The sequence below is a fragment of the Portunus trituberculatus genome, chromosome 48, assembly GCF_017591435.1.
Source record: "Portunus trituberculatus isolate SZX2019 chromosome 48, ASM1759143v1, whole genome shotgun sequence".
Taxonomy (NCBI): domain Eukaryota; kingdom Metazoa; phylum Arthropoda; class Malacostraca; order Decapoda; family Portunidae; genus Portunus; species Portunus trituberculatus.
In genome coordinates, this window is record NC_059302.1 from 4190273 (window position 1) to 4212021 (window position 21749).

Here is a 21749-nt window from a genome sequence, read left to right on the forward strand (position 1 = left end):
TCATGCAAGCATCATCCTGTTTCCCACCTGTCGTCTGAATATAATGGTTTCCGAAACTTGTATGTACGTACATATCGTCGTTATTTAACGATTTTTCCCCTTGGTCTCAAAGGGATGGGTAAAATAAAAATGACCGAGTCGTTAGGGAGGTTTAGAAAAATTGGTAGTGGTTACATACAGGGACTGACGAAAGTATGCATGGGACTGACAACTGCAGCTTCTTTTTCTATTTTTATATACCTGTGCTTGCGTCACCGCTACCTATGTTAACTTTCGTAATTTCATCCTCACTCATACAAACCGTACATGCAGCCTGCGAACCGTGATATAATGACAGTGTGATATTGTGGGCAAAGAACATTATGACCAGCGACGATTATCATTATGTCTCTCTCTCTCTCTCTCTCTCTCTCTCTCTCTCTCTCTCTCTCTCTCTGGAGGAGGGTAAAGATAAGGATTTTTTTTTATTATTATTATTTTTTTTTATTACTTATATGTTTTGTTGATGTTGGGTTTTCCGAGTGTGGTAGGGGCGGGCAGGAAGGCACGGGAAGACAGGGATCATGTTACCTAAAGAGACCATCAAATGCCGTTATTTTGTGACTGTACAACGTGGCAATAATCAGACTGGCTGGGCTGGAGAGGTGCATCATTTCTAGTAATAATCAGTGACCATGGTCTATGTCTGCGTTTTCAGAGATAGTGGTACATACATACATACATACATACATACATACATACATAACATTTGGCCTTGAGTGAAACGGATGGTGCAGGTAAAGGTGTTGAAAGTTACTTGTTCGTGTTTTCTTGTTACTATTTATTTATCTACTACTATTATTATTGTTATTATTATTATTATTATTATTGTTGTTGTTATTAATATTATTATTATCATTATTATTATTATTATTATTATTATTATTATTATTATTATTATTATTATTATTATTATTATTATTATTATTATTATTATTATTATTATTATTATTATTATTATTATTTGTTTTGTTATTTTTTTATTTTTTTTTGTTGTTGTTGTTGTTGTTGTTGTTGTTGTTGTTGTTGTTATCATTATTATTATTATTATTATTATTATTATTATTATTATTATTATTATTATTATTATTATTATTATTATTATTATTATTATTATTATTATTATTATTATTATTATTATTATTATTGTTATTATTATTTTTGCTACTATTGCTGGTATTGTTGTTATTGTTTTTTATTGTTTTTGTTGTTGTTGCTGTTGTTGTTGTTGTTGTTGGTGGTGGTGGTGGTGGTGGTGGTGGTGGTGTCATATCATTGCCATTAGTATTTATTTTTCTTTAGTTTATTAATTCATTAATTTATGTAATATTTGCATTTACTGTTTTACATCATCTCATACTATTTGACTGCATTCACGACTTCTATTGCAAATAACATTGCGTAACGCATCATGACTTACTCATTTGCGTCAGTTTATATAAGTTAATGGCGGTAAATTTGATATTCAGGGATGTTCAAATGCATTAATGTTCATGAGATGACTTTTTTTTCTAATATAGTAAATCAACGTTCAGTGTTAGGTAAACATATTAAATATATTATAACCGACTTACATTCAATAAACATGAAATAGGAGGTTGATATCTCAGCTTCAGCAACAGTTACGGTATAGTTTGTGTTGCTTGAATAAGCTGTGTATTTCTCTAGATGTGCTATGTGCTGACTTGATATGGAATAAATAATCAACGCAGATCGTGAAATACTTGCTTGATTAATGCAGCGGAAGCAACACTAAAAGTTTGGTTATCCGTGTTAACGTATGGCACAAAATATATGATTTAGGGGAGTGATTGTTTCTGAATATAAATAAATAAATAAAAAGAAAGATGTTGATCTAACGGTAAATTACTAATCTATACTCAATATGAATTAGCTACACATAGCTATTCACAAGGAGTAATAAGACTATTAGTATTAGGTCTTGTGTAGCCTATACCTTAGTGACAACATAAAATTAAGATGGTTAAGGGGAGTTAAGATAAGGCATGTAGCGTTTCTGGTGTACCATTAGATAGTGACTAATTGAGCCAGTCAATGAATTACAGGTATTATTCTGTGGCAGTAATATTAATAGCCAAGGTGGCCTGTGTCAAGTTATTAATGCCAGTGATGGCATTTCTCGAGGAGTTCCAAGATACTTCAGGTTGAAAGAGAGAAAATATATAAAGTAAATGATAACAAGAAGTATAACTCATTGGCACTAATACGTACGTAAGTAATCCCTAACGTGGGGCGAGGAAAGATGCATTTCTCGAGTGACGTTATTAAAGGAAAGCAATATCAATATACAATGAATAAAGGCTATGCCCACCTACCTCTAGTACATGTATACTTGTATCACCTTGCAACAGTTTTTAAGCCTGATAGCCACAGAAATCTGAGAGGATCATGATATATTCAACTAAGAAATAAAATGAAATAAAAGCACAATTGTTTAATCCAGCAACAGCGATATCAACTGCCAGTACTCAGTCCCAGTGTTGCACTTCAGCGAGGGATGATGATTCTCGAGAGTTGAATATCATACTTGTTGATCCATCAGTGAAAAATATATGTATATGAGGAAATTGTGTGTTTAGACAAGGGCATATATTTCTCGAGAAGTGTTAGTCACTGGTCTAAGAGAAACAAGGGAAAATTATTAACTCACATTCAGTATTAATTGCGTAGATATAAACCAGTGGTAGCAAGATTAAGGTTGAGTATGATGAGTTAATATCAATAAAGGGATAGTGATTCTGTGGTGAATAGTGATTGGCAACTTGGCAAGGCAGTGCCGCGCGAACGGCTGACCACCCCACAACAATAGAAATGGCAGCGATCCTAGGACGTCTGTCCCGCAGCGCCACGATATCAGGCCGCCATGCCCGCTGCCTCAGGACCCTCAAGACCCAGGCCTTTCGAGGCAGTCGTATCACCAGCAGTACCACCTATCTCTGTGGTGTAGCCGCCGCTACCTCGGCCTACCTGGGCTGGAGGTGGCTACATGGAGGTGCCGTGGTGCAGGCAGCCAAACCACGTCGTCATGTGAGTTTTTCCACTATTTTTCAACATGTCAGTTCCTTATGACTGTTTTATAGGCACTAGGGATACTTTGAGGGTGCTTGATTAGGATATGATGACTCGTTGGTTAAGCCAAATCACATCTAATTTCGGCTCTCCTGCTGACCCGCCCCCTCCCTCCCCAACCCCGGAGACTTGTCACCTGAAGGACAGGTGCTCGTTATCGAATGCTCGCCCACCCGGATGTTAGGCACTCCAGACTTACTTGATTGCTTGATTAAATACAGTTCATGATTGATTTTCTTCCATGGGCAAGAGGGACTGATAATGCTTAGTTTAACGGGGTTCATGTAGTACATTTATAGAAGTCTGGTGGGAAACAATCGTCCAAACAGAGATGAATATTATCAACACAGGGTGCAGGCCATAAAGAAAAGATACTAGTATTTTTTTACAATTTCAATAGAAGTGACATGTAACCCAGTACATAATATGAATATATCATATGTTGTAGATTTATGACATGGTTTTATGAAGTAACATTTCTGAATAGCATTGCAGGCCTGATCAAATGGTCCTGCAGGCCTTATATGCCCTGGAGGTTCTCTACCCCTGGTATAAATGCACTTGAATACTTGTGAATGAAACTACATCTTCATCTTTATTGGTAGATTTTGATTTGGTTTGAATGAATTTACTAACATTTTCTAATCCCCCTCCTGTTCCCCCCCCACACAAACACTCATAAACCATTGATTTGTGATGAAAACAAGTATTGATTAATCAAAATTTACCAAAAAAATGTAGTTTTGTGCTCTCACATGATACTGATAGAAAATTAAGCTTAACTAAACCTAACATAACAAAGACCAACTTATTTAAACCTAACCTAACTAAATCTGGAAAAAGTAAAGAATGGCACCTCCTTTCAAATCATTGAAACAACCATGCAAGGTACTTACCGTACCATACAACATATCTGTGATGTTTTTAATGTGGGGACGGCTTTTGTAAGGCCATAGTAATTAAGTGAATATTCCGGTGCCTGCAGAATCTAAGTCCACAATGATCAGTCACGTATGAAGGTATACAAGTTAGTGCATGTGTTCATGTGTTGGTGAGTGTGTGGGTTAGTGTTCATGGTAAGGTTACATATTAGGTTAAGATGAATAATTCTACAAGTAAGTGATATGAACGGGTGGATATATGAATGGTGCATCTTACAAAATAAAGATGTGCATTCCTTGCTTATAACATTTCAGAATACATAGATGATGAATTTCCTTAGGTTCATTTTTTTTTGTCAGATTGATGAGTCATCGCTGCGTGGCCTGAAGCTGAACCATCGAGAAAGGCGGTTTATCAAGTTTTCATCTGTTGAGTATCAGGGTCAGTTGTACATGTCACCGCAGGACTTCATTGAGTCTGTAACAGACTCTGAACCACGCCGTGAGTTATTTGTCTTCACAGGTTCATTTGCCTTTCATTGATGGACAATACTTGGTATGAGAATATTACTTCTTGTAATTTTGAAATAAGGAAATCTTGAGTTTTCATGCTTGGTTTATAGTTAGTTTTCTTATGGTTTTCTACTTAATTCTACATTTCTCCATTGTGTTCAGTTGAATATGAAATTAATAAATTAATAGTTCATTACAAAAAGATGTGGTAGTGCATAAAGTAGAGGTAAAAATGTGTTTTTTGTACTTATTTGATACTCATCAACTAGTGAATATATTGTACAAATTTATATATTTCACATTTTTTAGAAGTTCAGAAGTAGAAAAGTCAAGTGGTAAGTCCATACATGTTCCAATTTCACAGCTCGTCTAAAGAGGAGGATGCTGACAGAGAAGGATCTTGAACAGTTTGCACAGGAGACACCAGTGCTCTCCAAGGGTTCTCCAGACATGTTCCGAACCATATTTGATAAGGGTGAATTGCCAAACACTAGGCTTTGGTCGTCAGTCATGTGATAATTTGTGGGTGATTGTCACTAATGATTCAGTGAAGCATTATGAGGATGACATTTTATCTGCATTTGATACTCTTGAAGTTATTATGAGGTTATGATTTAATAATTTTCCTCTCCAGGTATAATTTCTTACACAGAATACTTGTTCCTGCTGTCAATCCTCACAAGTAAGTGTATATATATATATATATATATATATATATATATATATATATATATATATATATATATATATATATATATATATATATATATATATATATATATATATATATCAGTTCGTGTATATATATTAATCATTATCACCATGTTGTATTAGATATTTTAGTATCAGAGAAGTGGGACTTTTAAGAATGTATACCTCTATATTCTGCCTTTCCATACATGTCACAGAATTGGCAAAAAGAATTGCATGAAGGTGGTTTGGTTATGCTGAGATGATGAGTGAATGATATGACTGGTGTGTAGGAATGAAACTGAAGTTTGATAGAAGTTGTATAACTTTTTGCTGTTATCTTGCTCACTTATGCATTGGTCATATCTGCTGCATACAGTTATATTTTATGTTGCACTTCCTTTTGTGATCCCTCTGTACAACATCTACTTGTGTCATGTCCCCTCTTAACAATGGGCTTTGGTGTTCCTTTTCTCTCTTTTCCTTTCTCTAGATCACTCTACCTTGTGGATATCCTTAAAATATCTCAATTTTTCTGTTGACTGTTATTTTATTCCTTCAGTGTTTTTCCCTTCCTTTGTGATTGCTCTTGATTAGATTGTTATTATCCTTGCTTTCTCTGTCTTTCTTACTTTGTCTTTTCTATAGTGCAATATGATTTTCATGTCTAGCACATTTATTTTAGTGTTATAAATTTTCATTGTTATTACTATGTTGATATGAAGCAAACACAAATGTATGTAGTTGGGTAAAAGTTATAATGTCTGTAACATGTTGATCTGTATAAAAAAAACAGCATTTAGAAATCAAACTAAAACAAGCATACTTTCCACAGAGCCTCAGACGGGTTTTCGTATTGCTTTCAACATGTTTGACACTGATGGGAATGAGCGCGTGGACAAGGAGGAGTTTCTTGTGGTATGTGCAGAGAGGTTTTTGGGGCGTCATCTGGGTCTGAAACACAGCTTACACTAAGGAAGTGGTAGCATAGCTTTCCTGGCCTTTTCTCTCTATTGATTTGTGAGCAGTGCAGTATTTCAGGTAATGAGAATAGGGAAAGATGTATGCTTTTATAACGAATCCTGAAATAAGGCAGATTTAGCAAGATGGTAATATTTAGAATTTTTGATATGTTGCTTCAGTTCATAAAGTTAAAGCCTGGAAAGTAAATACAGTAATTGTCCGCGTATCCGGATCGCCACTATCTGGAATTCACTACTATTTTGAGTTGCCCCCAAGCATATTCAAACCTACTGCGTGAACGATCCCTTGATCCCGCTAGGCGGCAACACTTACTCCCATGCCCTCCCGCTCTCACTCGATGACAATTCCAGTAATGGCTGTGCTATTCGGTGAGTTTGTAGTGTTCTTTGTCATGCCAGCATGGCAGGAGTGTACATATGTCCCACCACCACTTAAGGCGGCATCACACTAGCACTTCTTCCATCATCTTTGACGATTTCCTTTGTTTGTAACTGTTCCATTAACTTTTTCTGTCGTCTTGGTTCAGACGAAATGCACCGTTTTCCTCTAGCGTCAATTTTTTGTTAAACTAAGATCTATGGCTTCTAATCAACACTTTTATAATAAAATTAATTTTCTTGTTAATCGGAATGATGCTATAATCTCAAATTAATAGCATCTTGATAAGTAGATGTAAATATATATTTGTGTGTGTGTATATATATATATATATATATATATATATATATATATATATATATATATATATATATATATATATATATATATATATATATATATATATATAGTTAGTGTACTCGGACACGAGTGGGAGCCGACAATCATATATATATATATATATATATATATATATATATATATATATATATATATATATATATATATATATATATATATATATATATACAGTAAGTCGTCCTTATACGGTACATATGTGTTCCTGAATACCATACCATAAATTGAAATTACCGTATACCGAACCCATTATAACATGTAATAATAGGGAATGCGTTCCAGCACCTCAAAAGTCATCCCAACAGAAATGAAAAGACATGAAAATAGTCATAAAAAAAAAGAATGTTAAGTACTGCACGAAAGAAATAAACAAAATGTTTTTATTTACATTTCTCTTGCCATGTATTCTATTAGATTATGTCCCTCCTGAAGCTAAGGGACAGTAGGGATTTCAGCCCTTACTCATCTTCGGCTGAGTGGGCAGATGAGGATATGATGTCGTCGTCTGCACTGTCGGAAGTGTATGTGGAAGGGCCAGCTGTAGCAGGGTCGGCAGGTGTGACAGGGACTGGCTTGAAGAACAAGTAGATGGAGGACTGTTTGCTTTTTCTTGTTTTTCATCATAGATTTCTTGATAAATCTTGACACTTTTCTTTACGTCATGAGCCACTTTGCTACTCCTGGCAGGATTTGGGTCACATTCTTTCAGGGTTTCCAGAGCTTTTTCGATACTACTGAGACATTCTCTAAGAGTTTTGCTGTCCAGGCCATGCACAGGTTCTTCCTCGTCTCCCTCTTTTTCTGTCTCCTGTGATGCCTCTATAAGTTCATCATTTGAGAGAGGCTCAGCATGGCTTTCCAAAAGATCTTAAACATCATCATCAACTTCATTGAAGCCAGCCCTATGGCACAGGTTTACTATATCATTTCTGATCGCACTGATGTCGTCTTCAGTGAAGCCTGGGAAGTCATTCGCGCATTCTAGCCATACTTTATTCCATGCCAAGTTCATAGTAGATGTTTTCACATCGCCCCAGAATGACTTGATGTTATCTAAGGCGTGCTTGATGTTATACGACTCCCACCATTCTCTGATAGTGGGCTTGCCAGGCCCATCTGTGCCCTTTATCAGTTGCTGCATGGTTTGCCGCTAGTAGTAGGCTTTAATTGTTTGCCATAATTATTATGAACATATTTGTGCTTACAATAGACCCTTTAATATTCATTTATTAATCTAATTAGTAATGCATATAAGTAATATGTAATGTCATTAAAAAAAGGGGGGAGGGGAAGAGATAACAGGCTCCAAGGGTGGTCAAGTTAAAGTCAGTACTGTGAGTGGCGGAGAGGTGTGGCATGGATGACGTCATCACCACTGCTCCCCTGCGCCGGGCCCTCTCGGATGACATGAGCGGTTACCGTATCTGTGAATTTTTCTTACCGTATATCGAATCGAGGGTAGTAATTTCCAAATACTGTAACTGTGAATTTACCGGATAAAGAACTACCGTATAATGAGGACTTACTGTATATATATATATATATATATATATATATATATATATATATATATATATATATATATATATATATATATATATTTGGTTCTGGCCTAGGAGTGAAAAGTGGTTCAGTTGTTTGTTTACATTTCTCTGGGACTGCGACGCTCCAAGGCAGAACTTCCAAGTAGCAACTGGCCAAGATGAACTGCTCTGTTATTTATTAGTGGACAAAGCTGTTTGAAGAGTTTCTCATAGAGAGCAATAAAGGCCAAAAATAGCAATGAAAAAATAATGACGACTTGCTGGGGGTGAAGGGGTCGCCATGTTTGTTTGCAGTTGATAAATGCAACAAAGGTGGTAGCGAGCTTGTGTGTGGCGACGAGCATCGACAAAAGTTGACAGTCTTAAAAAAGTTGATGGAAAAGTGGTAGTGTGACGCTGCCTTTTCTGTTGTGTGTACATCCCACCACCCCATGTACTGCTTATGTACCATTTTTTGTTCCAGATTATACATTTAATGTGCTTTCATTCATTGTTTTCTTACCCATTTGGGTTATGTACATGTTTTTCTCTCAATTTATAACGGGTTGGGAGAGGAAATTCCGCGTATCCAGATATTTCGAGTATTTGCCAGGACCTTGGTTGCTATAATCCGGATACGCAGGCAATTACTATAGTAGCATTTTTAACAGAACTTTGAAAGTCATGATAAATATTAAATTACCATCTCCTTTTAATTCAAAGAGTGGATGCCACCCAAATGTTGGAAACTTTTCATATTTATTTTTTTATGAACAAATATATTACTTAAAACATTGTTTTCCCTGAGAAAATACTGTGTTTATTTCTTAGTCTTATCTTGTTAAAATGACTAGGTTGTCTTTACTATCAGTTTAGGAACCAGTGGGTATATGTGTAAAACTTTTTCTCCTCCTAATGAGTTTGTAGCAAAATGACTATGCACTGTATTTCACTTTGAAGTTTGACCATAACATCCTGTGTAACAGTTAATGGACTTGATCACTGCTGGTGTTTTCCGAGCCTATGCCTCTTGGGTGTCTGACACAATCCACAATGAAAACCCTGACTCAGAGAAGGCCAAGAAACTGCAGTCAACGAGGCAGGTCGTAAGTCAGCTGCTGGTGGGCCGATCTGTAGACAGCGTCCGTGTGGGGGTAATATACATAGACTATACCGTAGTGTGTGTTGCTCAACTGGCGCCTCTCTCAGCTGTGCGCCTGCTGCTCATTCTGTCTGGATGTCCTGGATGTGCCGTGTGCTGCAGGCAGCTTAACACAGGCTGCAACCTGTGTGTGTTTCATACAGTTTCCTTTCTGTCAAATATGTACGCTCACTCTTGCTAAAATTGCACTTGATCCTCCCTCTACCATGCTTTTTTTTTTTTTTTTTTTTTTTTTTTATATAATTTCATGTATCTTAAGGGTTATTTCAGAAGTAGTTTGTATATTGGCATAAATGTGGCAGCTTCTTCCCACTGGTTGATTAATTTACTGCCTTGTGGTAAAGAGAGGATAAACGCTCTTGTCTGCATTCAGCGTCTCCTAATTACGAATTGGCCTTATATCTTTAACAACACTGTTGTACACATACACTGGAGGAAATGTTGAGGTTATAGAGAAAAAAATCAAATATCTTTTGGTGTGGTCATTAAGTTGAAATTTTTTATGTGCACATAATCAAATGTAATCAACACTTGGTTATTTATAAACTTGTTTATTTTTTCATTGTGAAGTGTACACAAATGAATAAAATCGTAAGAAGTTGCATAGGAACTTAGTAATGCTGTGAACAAGTCTAGTATCACAATAGGGCTTAAATATGCTTCAAGGTTAGTGGTTTGATATAGCTGAAGACAATTTGAATATTGGGTTTCATAGTTGAAATATCTGGTTGTGTGAACCTTGCAGTCTTATAAACATCACTGAATGCAACATATTTAATACCATTGCTAAGTTATCATTGGAGCATGGCCTTCTTATTTACAGAGATGAAGGAATACCTTTCTTGTTTCATACATCCCTGAGATCATTCAGCCAGTACATTGATTGTCAACATTACTCACATCTCAGACCAATGGAGATTTTGCATCTTCTTAACAACTAGATCTATGTTTCAAGATTAATATTATGCTCCAGAATGGGGATGCATGGATTATTACACAAAAAAATAGCCTCATGCAGTATTTGAACTGAAATAAGATAATGAGTATGAAATTCACTATGAAAAGCTAAAAGGAATGTATCAAATTTACTGAAATGGTTAAAGTATATACTATATGTTTGGAAAAAAATAATAAAAAAAAAAAAAAAAAAATATATATATATATATATATATATATATATATATATATATATATATATATATATATATATATATATATTATATGTTTGTATAGCCAGGTAGGATATTTTCTTGTAGGCAGATGAGGTTGAGGGCTATAGTGCATTCTCCTTTATTAATTTTCTGGTGTACGGTTTCTATTTGCCGTACTGTTTTCTTAGTGTCTTCCTGCAGTTGAAGTAACAACTGGGAGAAGGGTTGCTGTGACGTTTCAGAGTTTTCTAACTCCATCTTCAGGCAGAAGTGATCTCTCAGCTGTGTTGCACGCCTTATACACTGGATAGGTGACTCAAGATCAGGTGATGGGCGGCAATGCAACGCGGTGATTGGCTGGTGTGTTCAGCTGCTCAGTGGGTTAGTGTGCTGGTTTCCTCCTCTTCGTTTCAGCGTGGGAGGATTTGAATGTTTTTGGTTTGGATGTTGATAGATGGTTGTTTTGCGCTGATGTATATGGCTTCGAGGTAGAGTAGGCGGCAAGGGTTATGTTCTTTGTCTAATATCTAATATGGTGGTGTTTTCATCACACGCAAAGATCTAGATGAAAACAAAGAACATGACCCTTGCCGCCCACTCTACCTTGAAGCCATAAACATCAGCGCAAAACAACCATCTATCAACATCCAAACCAAAAACATTCAAATTCTCCCCATGTTGAAACAAAGAGGAGGAAACCAGCACACTAACCTACCAAGCAGCTGAACACACCAGCCAATCACTGCACTGCATTGCAGCCCATCACCTGATCTTGAGTCACCTTTCCAGTGTATAAGGCGTGTAACACAACTGAGAGATCACTTCTGCCTGAAGATGGAGTTAGAAAACTGAAACGTTGAAGCAACCCTTCTCCCAGTTGTTACTTCAACTGCAGGAAGACACTAAGAAAACAGTACACAAATAGAAACTGTAGACCAAAAAATTAATAAAGGAGAATGCACTATAGCCTTCAACCTCGGCTGCCTATATATATATATATATATATATATATATATATATATATATATATATATATATATATATATATATATATATATATATAAAAGCTTTTTTCAAAGTATAAAGTAATGTTTCTCCATTACCTTGAATGGAAAAAAATCCTCACTCAGATACCTAAACACCAGAACACTCACTAACTGCTGATTGTGTGGCCTGCACTATTGTGACAGCTCTCCTGAGACTTCTAGTACCAGCTCTCGTGAATAACTTTAAACTTGAAATATTTAGTACTTCTCTATCTTCTGATCTTTTGTTTTTTTCTTATCATTAGTAAGAAAAATATGTATGTGCTTATGATTAATATGACATGAATGCCTTGATTAGTGATCTCCCTAATCTTAGACGTAGTCATATTGAATTTGCTAACTTTGCAGCACAAGTATTAGTTAATGTAAAGTGGCTGTTGTCATGGAATGGGATGTGGGTAGTAGAATTGTGATGAAGTACAGGTTTGAATTGTACTGATAAAAGTGGAGATTTATTTTGGCCACCCTTTGAAGAATATCCAAGGAACAAGTATCAATATAGAATTATGTTGCTTTACTTTGGGTGGTGTTGGTTCCATATAAATGATAGTTGGCACTGATTGGAAAGATTTAGTGTTCTCAGGAATATCAGAAATACAATAAGAAATATAAACTTACTTATGGTAACATGATAACCATGAAGTCTATTTACACTTCAAAGGATATGTTTTATAGAGTTGTTCAAGAATGACACAGAAAGTCTTGGTTTAGAAGTCAAGTAACGTACTCCTCATCCCTCCACTGCTTTGGATTTTATCTCAATTTGAAGTCTTAGATATACTGGCAGTCTCTTTACAAAGGCTAGTAATTCATAGATTCTTAGTAGGTCAGAGGGGGAAATTGTAGGTCAAAAGGGATTGCAGTATGCTACCTTGCTATAGTACTTGTAGAATGTAAGTTCCAAAGTAGTGTCATATAATCAGGGATCTGTTGAAGCAAAAGCTAAATTATTTGCAGCCATAATTTCTGTGCGTCCTCTTGCTGAAATTGCTTGAAAGCCTTAATGAGTGATATGCAAGCAAAGATGCATTAAGTTTTGTTTGGTCCTTTTTTTTTTCTTCCTCTCTCAACCTTGAAAGGAAAAGTGTTACACTGTTGTGAAGTAAGATTGTTGCTTTTCCCCCATAAACAAAACTGGAAGAGAAAGTATCATAGTATTTATATATGATGTTTGTGCTGAAGATATTGTGAGAGGATAAGTTACCTAATTCTAACCCTTAAGACTGTGAAGAGTTGTGTTAGGTATTTGTAGGGTATGCATACTTGTTCCTTTGAAATTATTATGTTCTCTTAGGTAATGTTTCTGGAGTACACTACTTGCCCCATAACCTTCTGATTTCTTGTACCTTTATCACCTCACGTCCTTCAACAGTTGTTTTGGTACAGGTGTGATGTTGACTGTACACAAGAGCAGACCTTGCCTTTATTATTATATTTGTTATATATTTATTTATTTTTTTTATTATTATTATCTATGACAGATTGTCAGTTTCATATTAAACTCTGCTTCAGATTTGGAGCATTACTGTTGAAGGTAATGAGGTACATTATTTTTTTATACACCTGTTATAAAAATAAGTGATGAAATGCACCTTGTAGTGAACTAATGTAGATTGTATTGTCATTGTAGCACTAACAAATTGATTCAGTGTGGACAAGCAAGAATTATTTAGAACTTTTGATTGAAAATTGTTCGTCAGAATCTGGTCTCTGTAACAACTAACCTTGCCATGTACATACACGTGACTTACATGTGCCCCGTTTGTACCAACGTCTAAGCATTTCAGATGTATGACCAAGAGGAAATCTCTATAGAGATGACTTGTGTTGAATGGACATATTATTTGACACCTGACTATTTTTACTGGAGTGATTGCATGTGAATAGAAAATATATTATATAAAATGTATTGTAACATCTTTTGTATGTATGTATGTATGTATGTGATTAAATGCAAGACTTTTTTTTTATTACTCATCAGAATATTAATTTATGTATTAAGGGTTTGTTTGGAATTGACTAAATGTTAGCTAATCATTTCATTATTGATTTCACAGTAGTGTAGAAAGTAGTGGTGTATAGATTTTTCCCTATGTTGTGAAAATTAGTATGTGGAATTTTTACCAACTTTGATCGGTGAATCTTCAAAAAGACATTGTTTTAGCATAAACCAGTAACATTTATGTGGGACTGTGGTGTTCATGGGTTTGAATGCTAGGGTAGGGTGGGCTGGTACTGGTGCTGCTGCTGCTATTGCAGTATATTGTCAATTAAAACTGCTTGCTAAATGTGAAATGTGCAGTGTGTGTTGTAGATTTATTAACATGATGCAACACCGTTGATTCAATTATTGCTCATCTGAGAATCTTTCACATCCAATATTGTCATAATTTGGTCATAACTTAGCATAGAAAGTTATTTGTTATAATTTTGTCTTATTGTAACTTAGAAAATTATTCAACGTAGAAAATCTTGCCAGATTTTCTACCATGAATTTCATGTATATTTAGATCTGAGTGCATCGTACCTGATTATTATAATCAAGACAGAACTGATTTACAGCTAAGCTAAGCAAGGCTTTATTGTTCTGTAGCCAAGGCAGACTTCTAATCTACTGCTTTCTTTCAGCTTGAGAAGATCTTTAGCACTGCTCGGAGAGACCGTCTGAATCGAGCCTTGGAGGGGGCAGTGAAGGCCAATGATGCAGGTACTGATGCTTTGTTCCTCTCAAAGTGTGTAGAGAGCAAGGTGTGATGAAATTTGGTTGATGATTTGGTTTGCTCTCTCTCTCTCTCTCTCTCTCTCTCTCTCTCTCTCTCTCTCTCTCTCTCTCTCTCTCTCTCTCTCTCTCTCTCTCTCTCTCTCCATGAGGTTGTCATAGCTTTGGAAATAAGTGTTGTGGTTAATATTAATAAACCATTAATCTAGTAAATGGAATTCTGAAGTCTGGAAGATTTCATGTCATCATTGTTAGTAATTTGTTCACATTTTTATACCAGTACAGCACAAAACCAGTGCAGTAGTGTTATGGTTTACACAATTCCTGTATGTATATTAGAAGATTCAGTGATATGTTCAGTGTTTTGTATTAAGTATAATATCTCTGGAATGTTTCTTATTTCAGTTGGTTTTTGTAGAACATTTTTGTAGCATATCACATCTTGGATACCTTCAGCGTAGATGTAAGGGTGACGTTATACAATGGTAATGTTGGCACAGATGCTGATGATGAAGTGGTGCTAGAGGATGAACTGCAGAAGAGTCATGTTGTGGATACTACCCTCCTCCTCCACTTCTTTGGGCGTAAGGGGAAACAGGATCTCAAGTTTGAAGAGTTTAAAATGTAAGTTTTTTTTTTATTTTATTCTTCATTGCTTACTTTGCAGAATGGTTTGATTTTTACATAAAAAGCCGTTCAATATTGTTAGAAAAAATTTCATAGCGTCCATAGATCTCAAGTAGAGAGAAGTTTACCGAGAAGCATGAAATGAATGCCTCAGTAGCAGTATAAGCTACAAAGAGTAAGTAGGGAACTATAGACAGGAAGATCAATCAGCATCAAAGGAGATTATATACAGACAAGAGTGGGTGAAGGAAAAATTGCCAAGGGCAACAAAAAGAGTGAACAAAAATAAGAAACACAAGAAAATGAGGGAAGCTGCAAGTGACTGCCTCCTACATGTAGCAGTCCCTGTTTGAACAAAACTACTTAATTCCACCTATCATCTTCATCCATAAATTTGTCTAATCTTTTTAAAGTTCCTTCTCATTACTTTCCTAAACCTAATTTTCTCAAGCTTGAACCTTTTATTTCTTTCTTGATGTCTGCTTTGCTATAAACCCCTATACCACTTAAATACTTCTATCTGGTTCCCTCTTAACCTATGTCTCTCTAAGGAATGCAAATTTAGTATCTCCAGTATTGCTTCATAGAGAATATCCCCTTTATCCTTTTAGACATTCTCTTTTCCACTGATTCTAATAGATCTGTATCTTTCCTATAATGTGGGGACTAGAACTGTATGGCATAATTTAGATGTGGTCTGACCAGCTTCAAATACAACTTGAATATTACTTTGGGACTTCTGCTTTTAACACTCCTAAAAAGGAATCCTAGTACCCTGCGTGATCTGTTTACATCTTGGAAGATTGTGTCACCACCAACCTGAGGTTGGTAGTGATAAAAAAATTTGTAAAGAGGAAGGTGACTTACAAATGTTAAGGAAGCTTTACACAGTTGCTCAAGTGGTATGATAATTAAAAGTAAAGATGTAAGATGATAATAATCCTAAGTTTATTTATGGAAACATGTGTTGAAGGAGAGGAACTTAACCCCTTCGCGCTGGATATTAAAAAAGCCCGCCTGTATGATATACGGGTGGTAGTGCCTTGGCCAGCAGGAAACTCGTGCAAGCTTGTCATACTTGTCGTCTTTGTGTATTATGCTGCTATTTTTTAGTAACTATATCGCCTTCGAAGAGGAAAGTGGACACTTCTCTCTTCGGAGAGAGAGAGAGAGAGAGAGAGAGAGAGAGAGAGAGAGAGAGTGTGACATTTGCTAATATTTTAGACACAAGCGGGACGCATGTAGCTTATCTTTCGAGAGGAAGAGGGGGAGGGAGGGAAGGAGAGAGAGAGAGAGAGAGAGAGAGAGAGAGAGAGAGAGAGAGAGAGAGAGAGAGAGAGAGAGAGAGAGATTAGAAAATTTGTTTGTGTGTGTGTGTGTGTGTGTGTGTGTGTGTGTGTGTGTGTGTGTGTGTGTGTGTGTGTCACGAATGTTACAAGGCGGACGCATGTAACTTATCTTCGAGAGGGAGAGGGGGAGGCAGGAAAGGGAGATGGGGAGGCAGGAAAGGGAGATGAGGAGGGAGAGAATGGAGAGAGAGAGAGAGAGAGAGAGAGAGAGAGAGAGAGATGGGAACAGTCTATGCCATTGGGTAATTTTAGACGCATGTAGCTTATCTTTAGTGATTGGTGGAGACAAGGATGGTGGGAGGAGCACTAGGATTTCAAGGACAGCATACGGCGTGTGTAGTTGGTATCTAACACACTATACGGGACAACTGAACTGAAGAAAGCTCAGAAAAGAAATATGACGTCTACGTAGGCGTCACCGTATATGCTACTGGGGCTTCATGACGCCTACATAGGCGTCACCGTATTGAAGGGGTTAAAGAAATTAAATGAGGATGTATGTATGTAGTTTATTCTGTTGGGACTCTACTTAAAGATAAAGTGACACTTAGAACATACAATGGAAAAGTGACACTTAGAACATACAATGGAAATACCTTTACAAAAAACAAAATGATAAAACTGAAGTAGTTTGTTTGTATGGAGGAATACAGGAACAATAAGCAACCCCCAAAAAAAAAAAAAAATAAATAAAGACAATAGATGAATAATGAAGATGTGAGGAAGAGTTATGATAGAAGTTGGGCTTTTTGAATGAGGCCATTGATAGACAGCTGTTGAGAAAAACCATTAAGGAAGATTTTCATTGAAGTTAGCTGACAGAGAATAATAATTTGGTTTTGATGCTCCTTCAGGTTTATGGAAAACCTCCAGACTGAGGTTCTGGAGATTGAGTTCAATGAGTTTTCCAAAGGTCTTCCTGCAATAACTGAGCTAGATTTTGCTAAGATCCTGCTGCGCTACACCTACCTTCAGTCTGACCAGTAAGTGAACCTTCCTCATGTTGGTGGATGAGTTTGTTGTCTCTAGTGTGTACTATGCATTTTTTTTCTTTTCAGTGTTGTGATTTCCTATATCTAAGATGTGAAAATAAAACAGGAAGCATTGTGTTGGCATTTCTTCAGATAGAAATATGCTAGCTATTCTATTGGTGAATAAGTGATATCATCAGATTGCTGATATTTCTTTTGCAAAGCAATGATATTGTCAAATATTTCTGTGCAGATCTTTATTCTTATTTTTGTTCCTCATTCCGTGTCTTTTCCATGGTTTGCTCTTATTATTATTGCTTTAATTTTGGTGCATATGTCTGTTTTGTGTGAATGCATGAATAAGGATGAAACATTATTGATTTTTATTGTCTAGCTTTCTGACTTTTGAGATGATATTTATTGTGATTCAGGCCTTCAAAAAGGATTCACAGGTGATTGTAGCCCCTGCCACCTTGCTGTGCAACACTATCACTTGATGCACTCTAGTTGATGACCACTAAACCTTTTTAACTCATTTTGACAGTTCATGTAACTATGTTGATGGGCTAATTCTTCCAGTTGGAATCCTCTTAATTGCCTTATAGTATTTTGTTAGTAATTTTATTATGTGTATTTACAAAAGCTCAAAAAATTCTGTATACTTGTAGCATAACATTGTGGCCATTCATTGTTAACTTGTTTATCAAATCATAATAATTTTTGACTATCAGTTTGTGCTACCTCCCAGCTTAGGAAATGCATGTAGTATATGTAGCTGACAGAAGCTTCTAAAGCACCACCTATTGGTATCTTTCCTTTTCCTAGGTGCATAATACATTGAAATCTGTAAAACTAGTATTACACGGAATGTTTCCTTGGTCAAATCCTCAGTTCTGCTAATATGGACTACTTTCAAAGAGAACAACTTATTGGAGAAATCATTGTTGAAGGAAACAAATGAAGCTCATGCCAAATTTATTTTATTTTTGCAGTACCAGTATTGAAACTAGTGAAGGAAAATTGAGATGTGAGGTTGTGAGATCAGCACAAGCATTGTTATTCAATGGCTATTAAAAAGATAGGGTAGGAACAAGAGTTACTTATGCAGAGTGTTTTAGCCTGTCCATAACTTCTCATGATTTGCTCTCAAGTTCATTTTCTGGTGTGGATGTAATTAGGAGGATGCAACAAAGCTCAGGTGTCAATTTTGATTTTTTCTTATTAGCTTAACTAATTGGTATCTTTCTCAGAGGGTAAAGCTGCATTGGATCCATAGTAACTACAAAGAGAGGAAGAAATGAGTCCCATAGATGAAGGAATTGAGTTTGTGAAAGCTGTTAACTTGCTGCTGAGTTCAGAGATGCAGGGTAAAGTTGTCTGCATAAGAGCTGATAGGACAAGACATTTAGATAATGAGATAGTAATTAATGAATAATGAAAAGTGTGATAAGACAGAGCTAAGTGTAGCATCACTGTTAATGGGGTTTAATATGATAGAATGGTCAGAAAAGAAATGAGAAAAGTACAGAGATTGGTGGCGATTATTTAAGAGAAGTTTATAAATCAATGATTTGTACAATACTTGGCTATTAATGTGTTAAATGCAGCAGCAAAGGTCTTGGTGAGGGAGGATAATCAAGATTTATAAAGAATAACTAGAATGGGGCTCTCACTAACTTTTTTTTAGTGTCAAGTCTTTAATTTCTTGGAAACACTAAGGCTTTGAAAAAAAAAAAAATGAATCATCATCTATAAGTTATCAACTGGGAGCTTGAATGGTTGAGAGAGAGAGAGAGAGAGAGAGAGAGAGAGAGAGAGAGAGAGAGAGAGAGAGAGAGAGAGATTGCACATTTCCTTATTGACTGCTTGCTTAGCCATTGCTTTTCTCTAGAATATGGACTTTACCAAGGTTATCATGGGTGTAAGAGGTGGTTAACTGACGGTGGTTGTGAGTGATTTCGAGAAAATTCTTGAATGTTATCTTTTGTACCATTGTTGTATGTACTATCATGATCATCCCATCAGTCCCTCATGGTGTTCCCTAGCAAGTGGCCAGCACACATTAATCAGCTAGAAATCTTCCACCTTGCCACACACACACACACACACACACACACACACACACACACACACACACACACACACACACACACACACCTTTAGCTTGTGTTAGAGGATGGCTTTGTTGCACATTGTGACTGGTAAAGCATCCGGCTCCTGACTTGATCACTGTTGCTTCATAGTCTTGTTTACTTGCCACAAAGAATTGGGATTGAAGTGAACATTAGTGTATTAAACAGCTTCACACACTACACTTGCTTTTGGTAGGTGTAATTAGAATTAATTGTATAAAGTAATAATGGACAAAATGTTAAATGAAAATACTTTATCAAGTATATATCTTCAGTACACTGAGGGATATATTTTTTTTTAGATACTTGTAAATATGGTAGTTGCCACAGAATAGTTTTCATGAGGTTTGTGACTTACAAGAAAGAGTTTACTGTATTCATGTGAAATATAAGATAATACAATCATCCACCATCTTGCTGGAAGCTAGTAATTTGATGGAAGTCTTGAATATTGATCACAAAAAGGCATATGAGGCATCCTGCATTAAAAGAACCACTTGTACCAAAATCAAGGATCTGAAAAAAATATGGTCAAAGTTTGGTGAACTTCCAACAACCATAACATTCTTATTATATGTGCTATGTTGATTGGTTTTGCCTCAAAATGACTGGTAGACAATCAAAATCATGATGGTTTCAAAAAATAGTTGAGCTCTTGGTATTCACAGCCTAGTTTTTACACATCTTTTGGCAATTGTTATGTTTTATGAAGTTCATTGAAGTTTGAGTGCATTTTTCTCTGAATATTGCACATAATGATAACTTGTGAATATTGGAATGAAGAAACACAAAATAACAATATTAAAAGTGGAAAAATGTGAAGAAATTGGACAATGGCCACTTGCCACTCATCCAGTCAGTAAAATGCAGCAGAAAAGCTGGGAGCATCCTTTCTATCTCAACAAAGACACCAAAACAAATAAACTACGTATTTACAAATATTCTGAATTGTAATAATAAGTCATCCTGGATGGGTAATCCTCCTGACACTTAATATTTCTTGATGCCATTTTGCACTTGCATTATTCTTTCCTTGTATAGATTTTCAAACTTACTGATAGGACACTCATCCATTTCCAAGTGAAAATTAAGACCTCAGTAAGATCTCTGTTTTGACTAGGGTGGCATGAGTGGCCCTTCTAATACAGGATGCTTCATATATCTTATGAAAAAAATCTCATTTGCTCATGTCATTTTTTCATGTTTCTAACTTTTCTTGAGTTCTGCCACTGTTTCACATATCTTACAGTGTCTGCAGATATTCTAAATGATGCTAGCAAGAAGGAATAAGAAATACTTCTCATTATTAGTTACATTTTTATCCAAGAATGAGATGGAAGAGGACAGTATGTAAACTTTTAGGCACATTTATCTATTATCTAGGGTTCACTCTGAACTTGGAACATTGGTGTAGGTTTGTGTAACTTGGTGCCACATAATTAGATACGTATTCTGTACAGCACTTAGCTTAGAAGCACAGTTGATAGCCTTAATGAATATGGGAGAAACTTTTGAGTTGTGTAAATGATAACATTGCTGCAACATACGGATGTATCAGAAATAATAACTATATCAGTCAGTGAGAACAGCTGTATATTGTATAGATTGCACTGAAATCGTAAATATCACATGTATTTTGTGTGGTAGGAGATATTTTTGACTTTGGAATAGTAGTGGTTTTCTTCCTGCATGATGTGTTGCTGGTACACCTCAGATTAAAGAAAAAGGACAACCTATACTTATAAACTTGTAGAAATTTGTGATTGAATCACTGAAGTTAGATCCAGTGATAATTTCTGCAGATATCATTACCTGATCTTTCAAAATGCATATTCTCATTAAACATTGCACTATTAGGTATGAGATGTACTTAGAGAGACTTCTGGACCGCATCCCAGAAGGGAAAGGAATTACCTTCTCAGAATTCAAGTCATTCTGTCAGTTCCTCAATACCTTGGATGACTTTGCCATCGCCATGAAGATGTACACCCTTGCTGACCAGCCCATCTCCCAAGGTAAATTACAAATTGTTCTCTCATCAAGACTGCTTTCAAAGATCAGATATAAGTTACTTATTTTAATGGAAAATTAAAGATGTGGAACCCTTGTTAAAAAACCTCCAATCATTAATGTCCCA

General features: G+C 35.9%; 1 protein-coding gene across 8 annotated transcripts in view; it reads left to right on the forward strand.

Moving 5' to 3' along the window:
- Positions 1-2563: 2563 nt before the first annotated feature.
- The window catches only part of LOC123498485 (calcium uptake protein 3, mitochondrial-like), a 29736-nt gene continuing 10550 nt past the window's right edge, over positions 2564-21749 (forward strand). For 3 of the 8 annotated variants that reach the window (XM_045245613.1, XM_045245614.1, XM_045245612.1), the window contains exons 1-10: positions 2564-3087; positions 4371-4512; positions 4888-4998; positions 5158-5205; positions 6049-6131; positions 9442-9609; positions 14443-14521; positions 15034-15157; positions 17364-17492; positions 21470-21627. In XM_045245613.1, the coding sequence (XP_045101548.1) occupies positions 2872-3087; positions 4371-4512; positions 4888-4998; positions 5158-5205; positions 6049-6131; positions 9442-9609; positions 14443-14521; positions 15034-15157; positions 17364-17492; positions 21470-21627 (1258 nt within the window). In that variant the 5' untranslated portion in view covers positions 2564-2871. The remainder of the gene's footprint in view (positions 3088-4370; positions 4513-4887; positions 4999-5157; positions 5206-6048; positions 6132-9441; positions 9610-14442; positions 14522-15033; positions 15158-17363; positions 17493-21469; positions 21628-21749) is intronic. The other 5 variants (XM_045245616.1, XM_045245615.1, XM_045245619.1 and 2 more) reach the window with 3 other exon arrangements.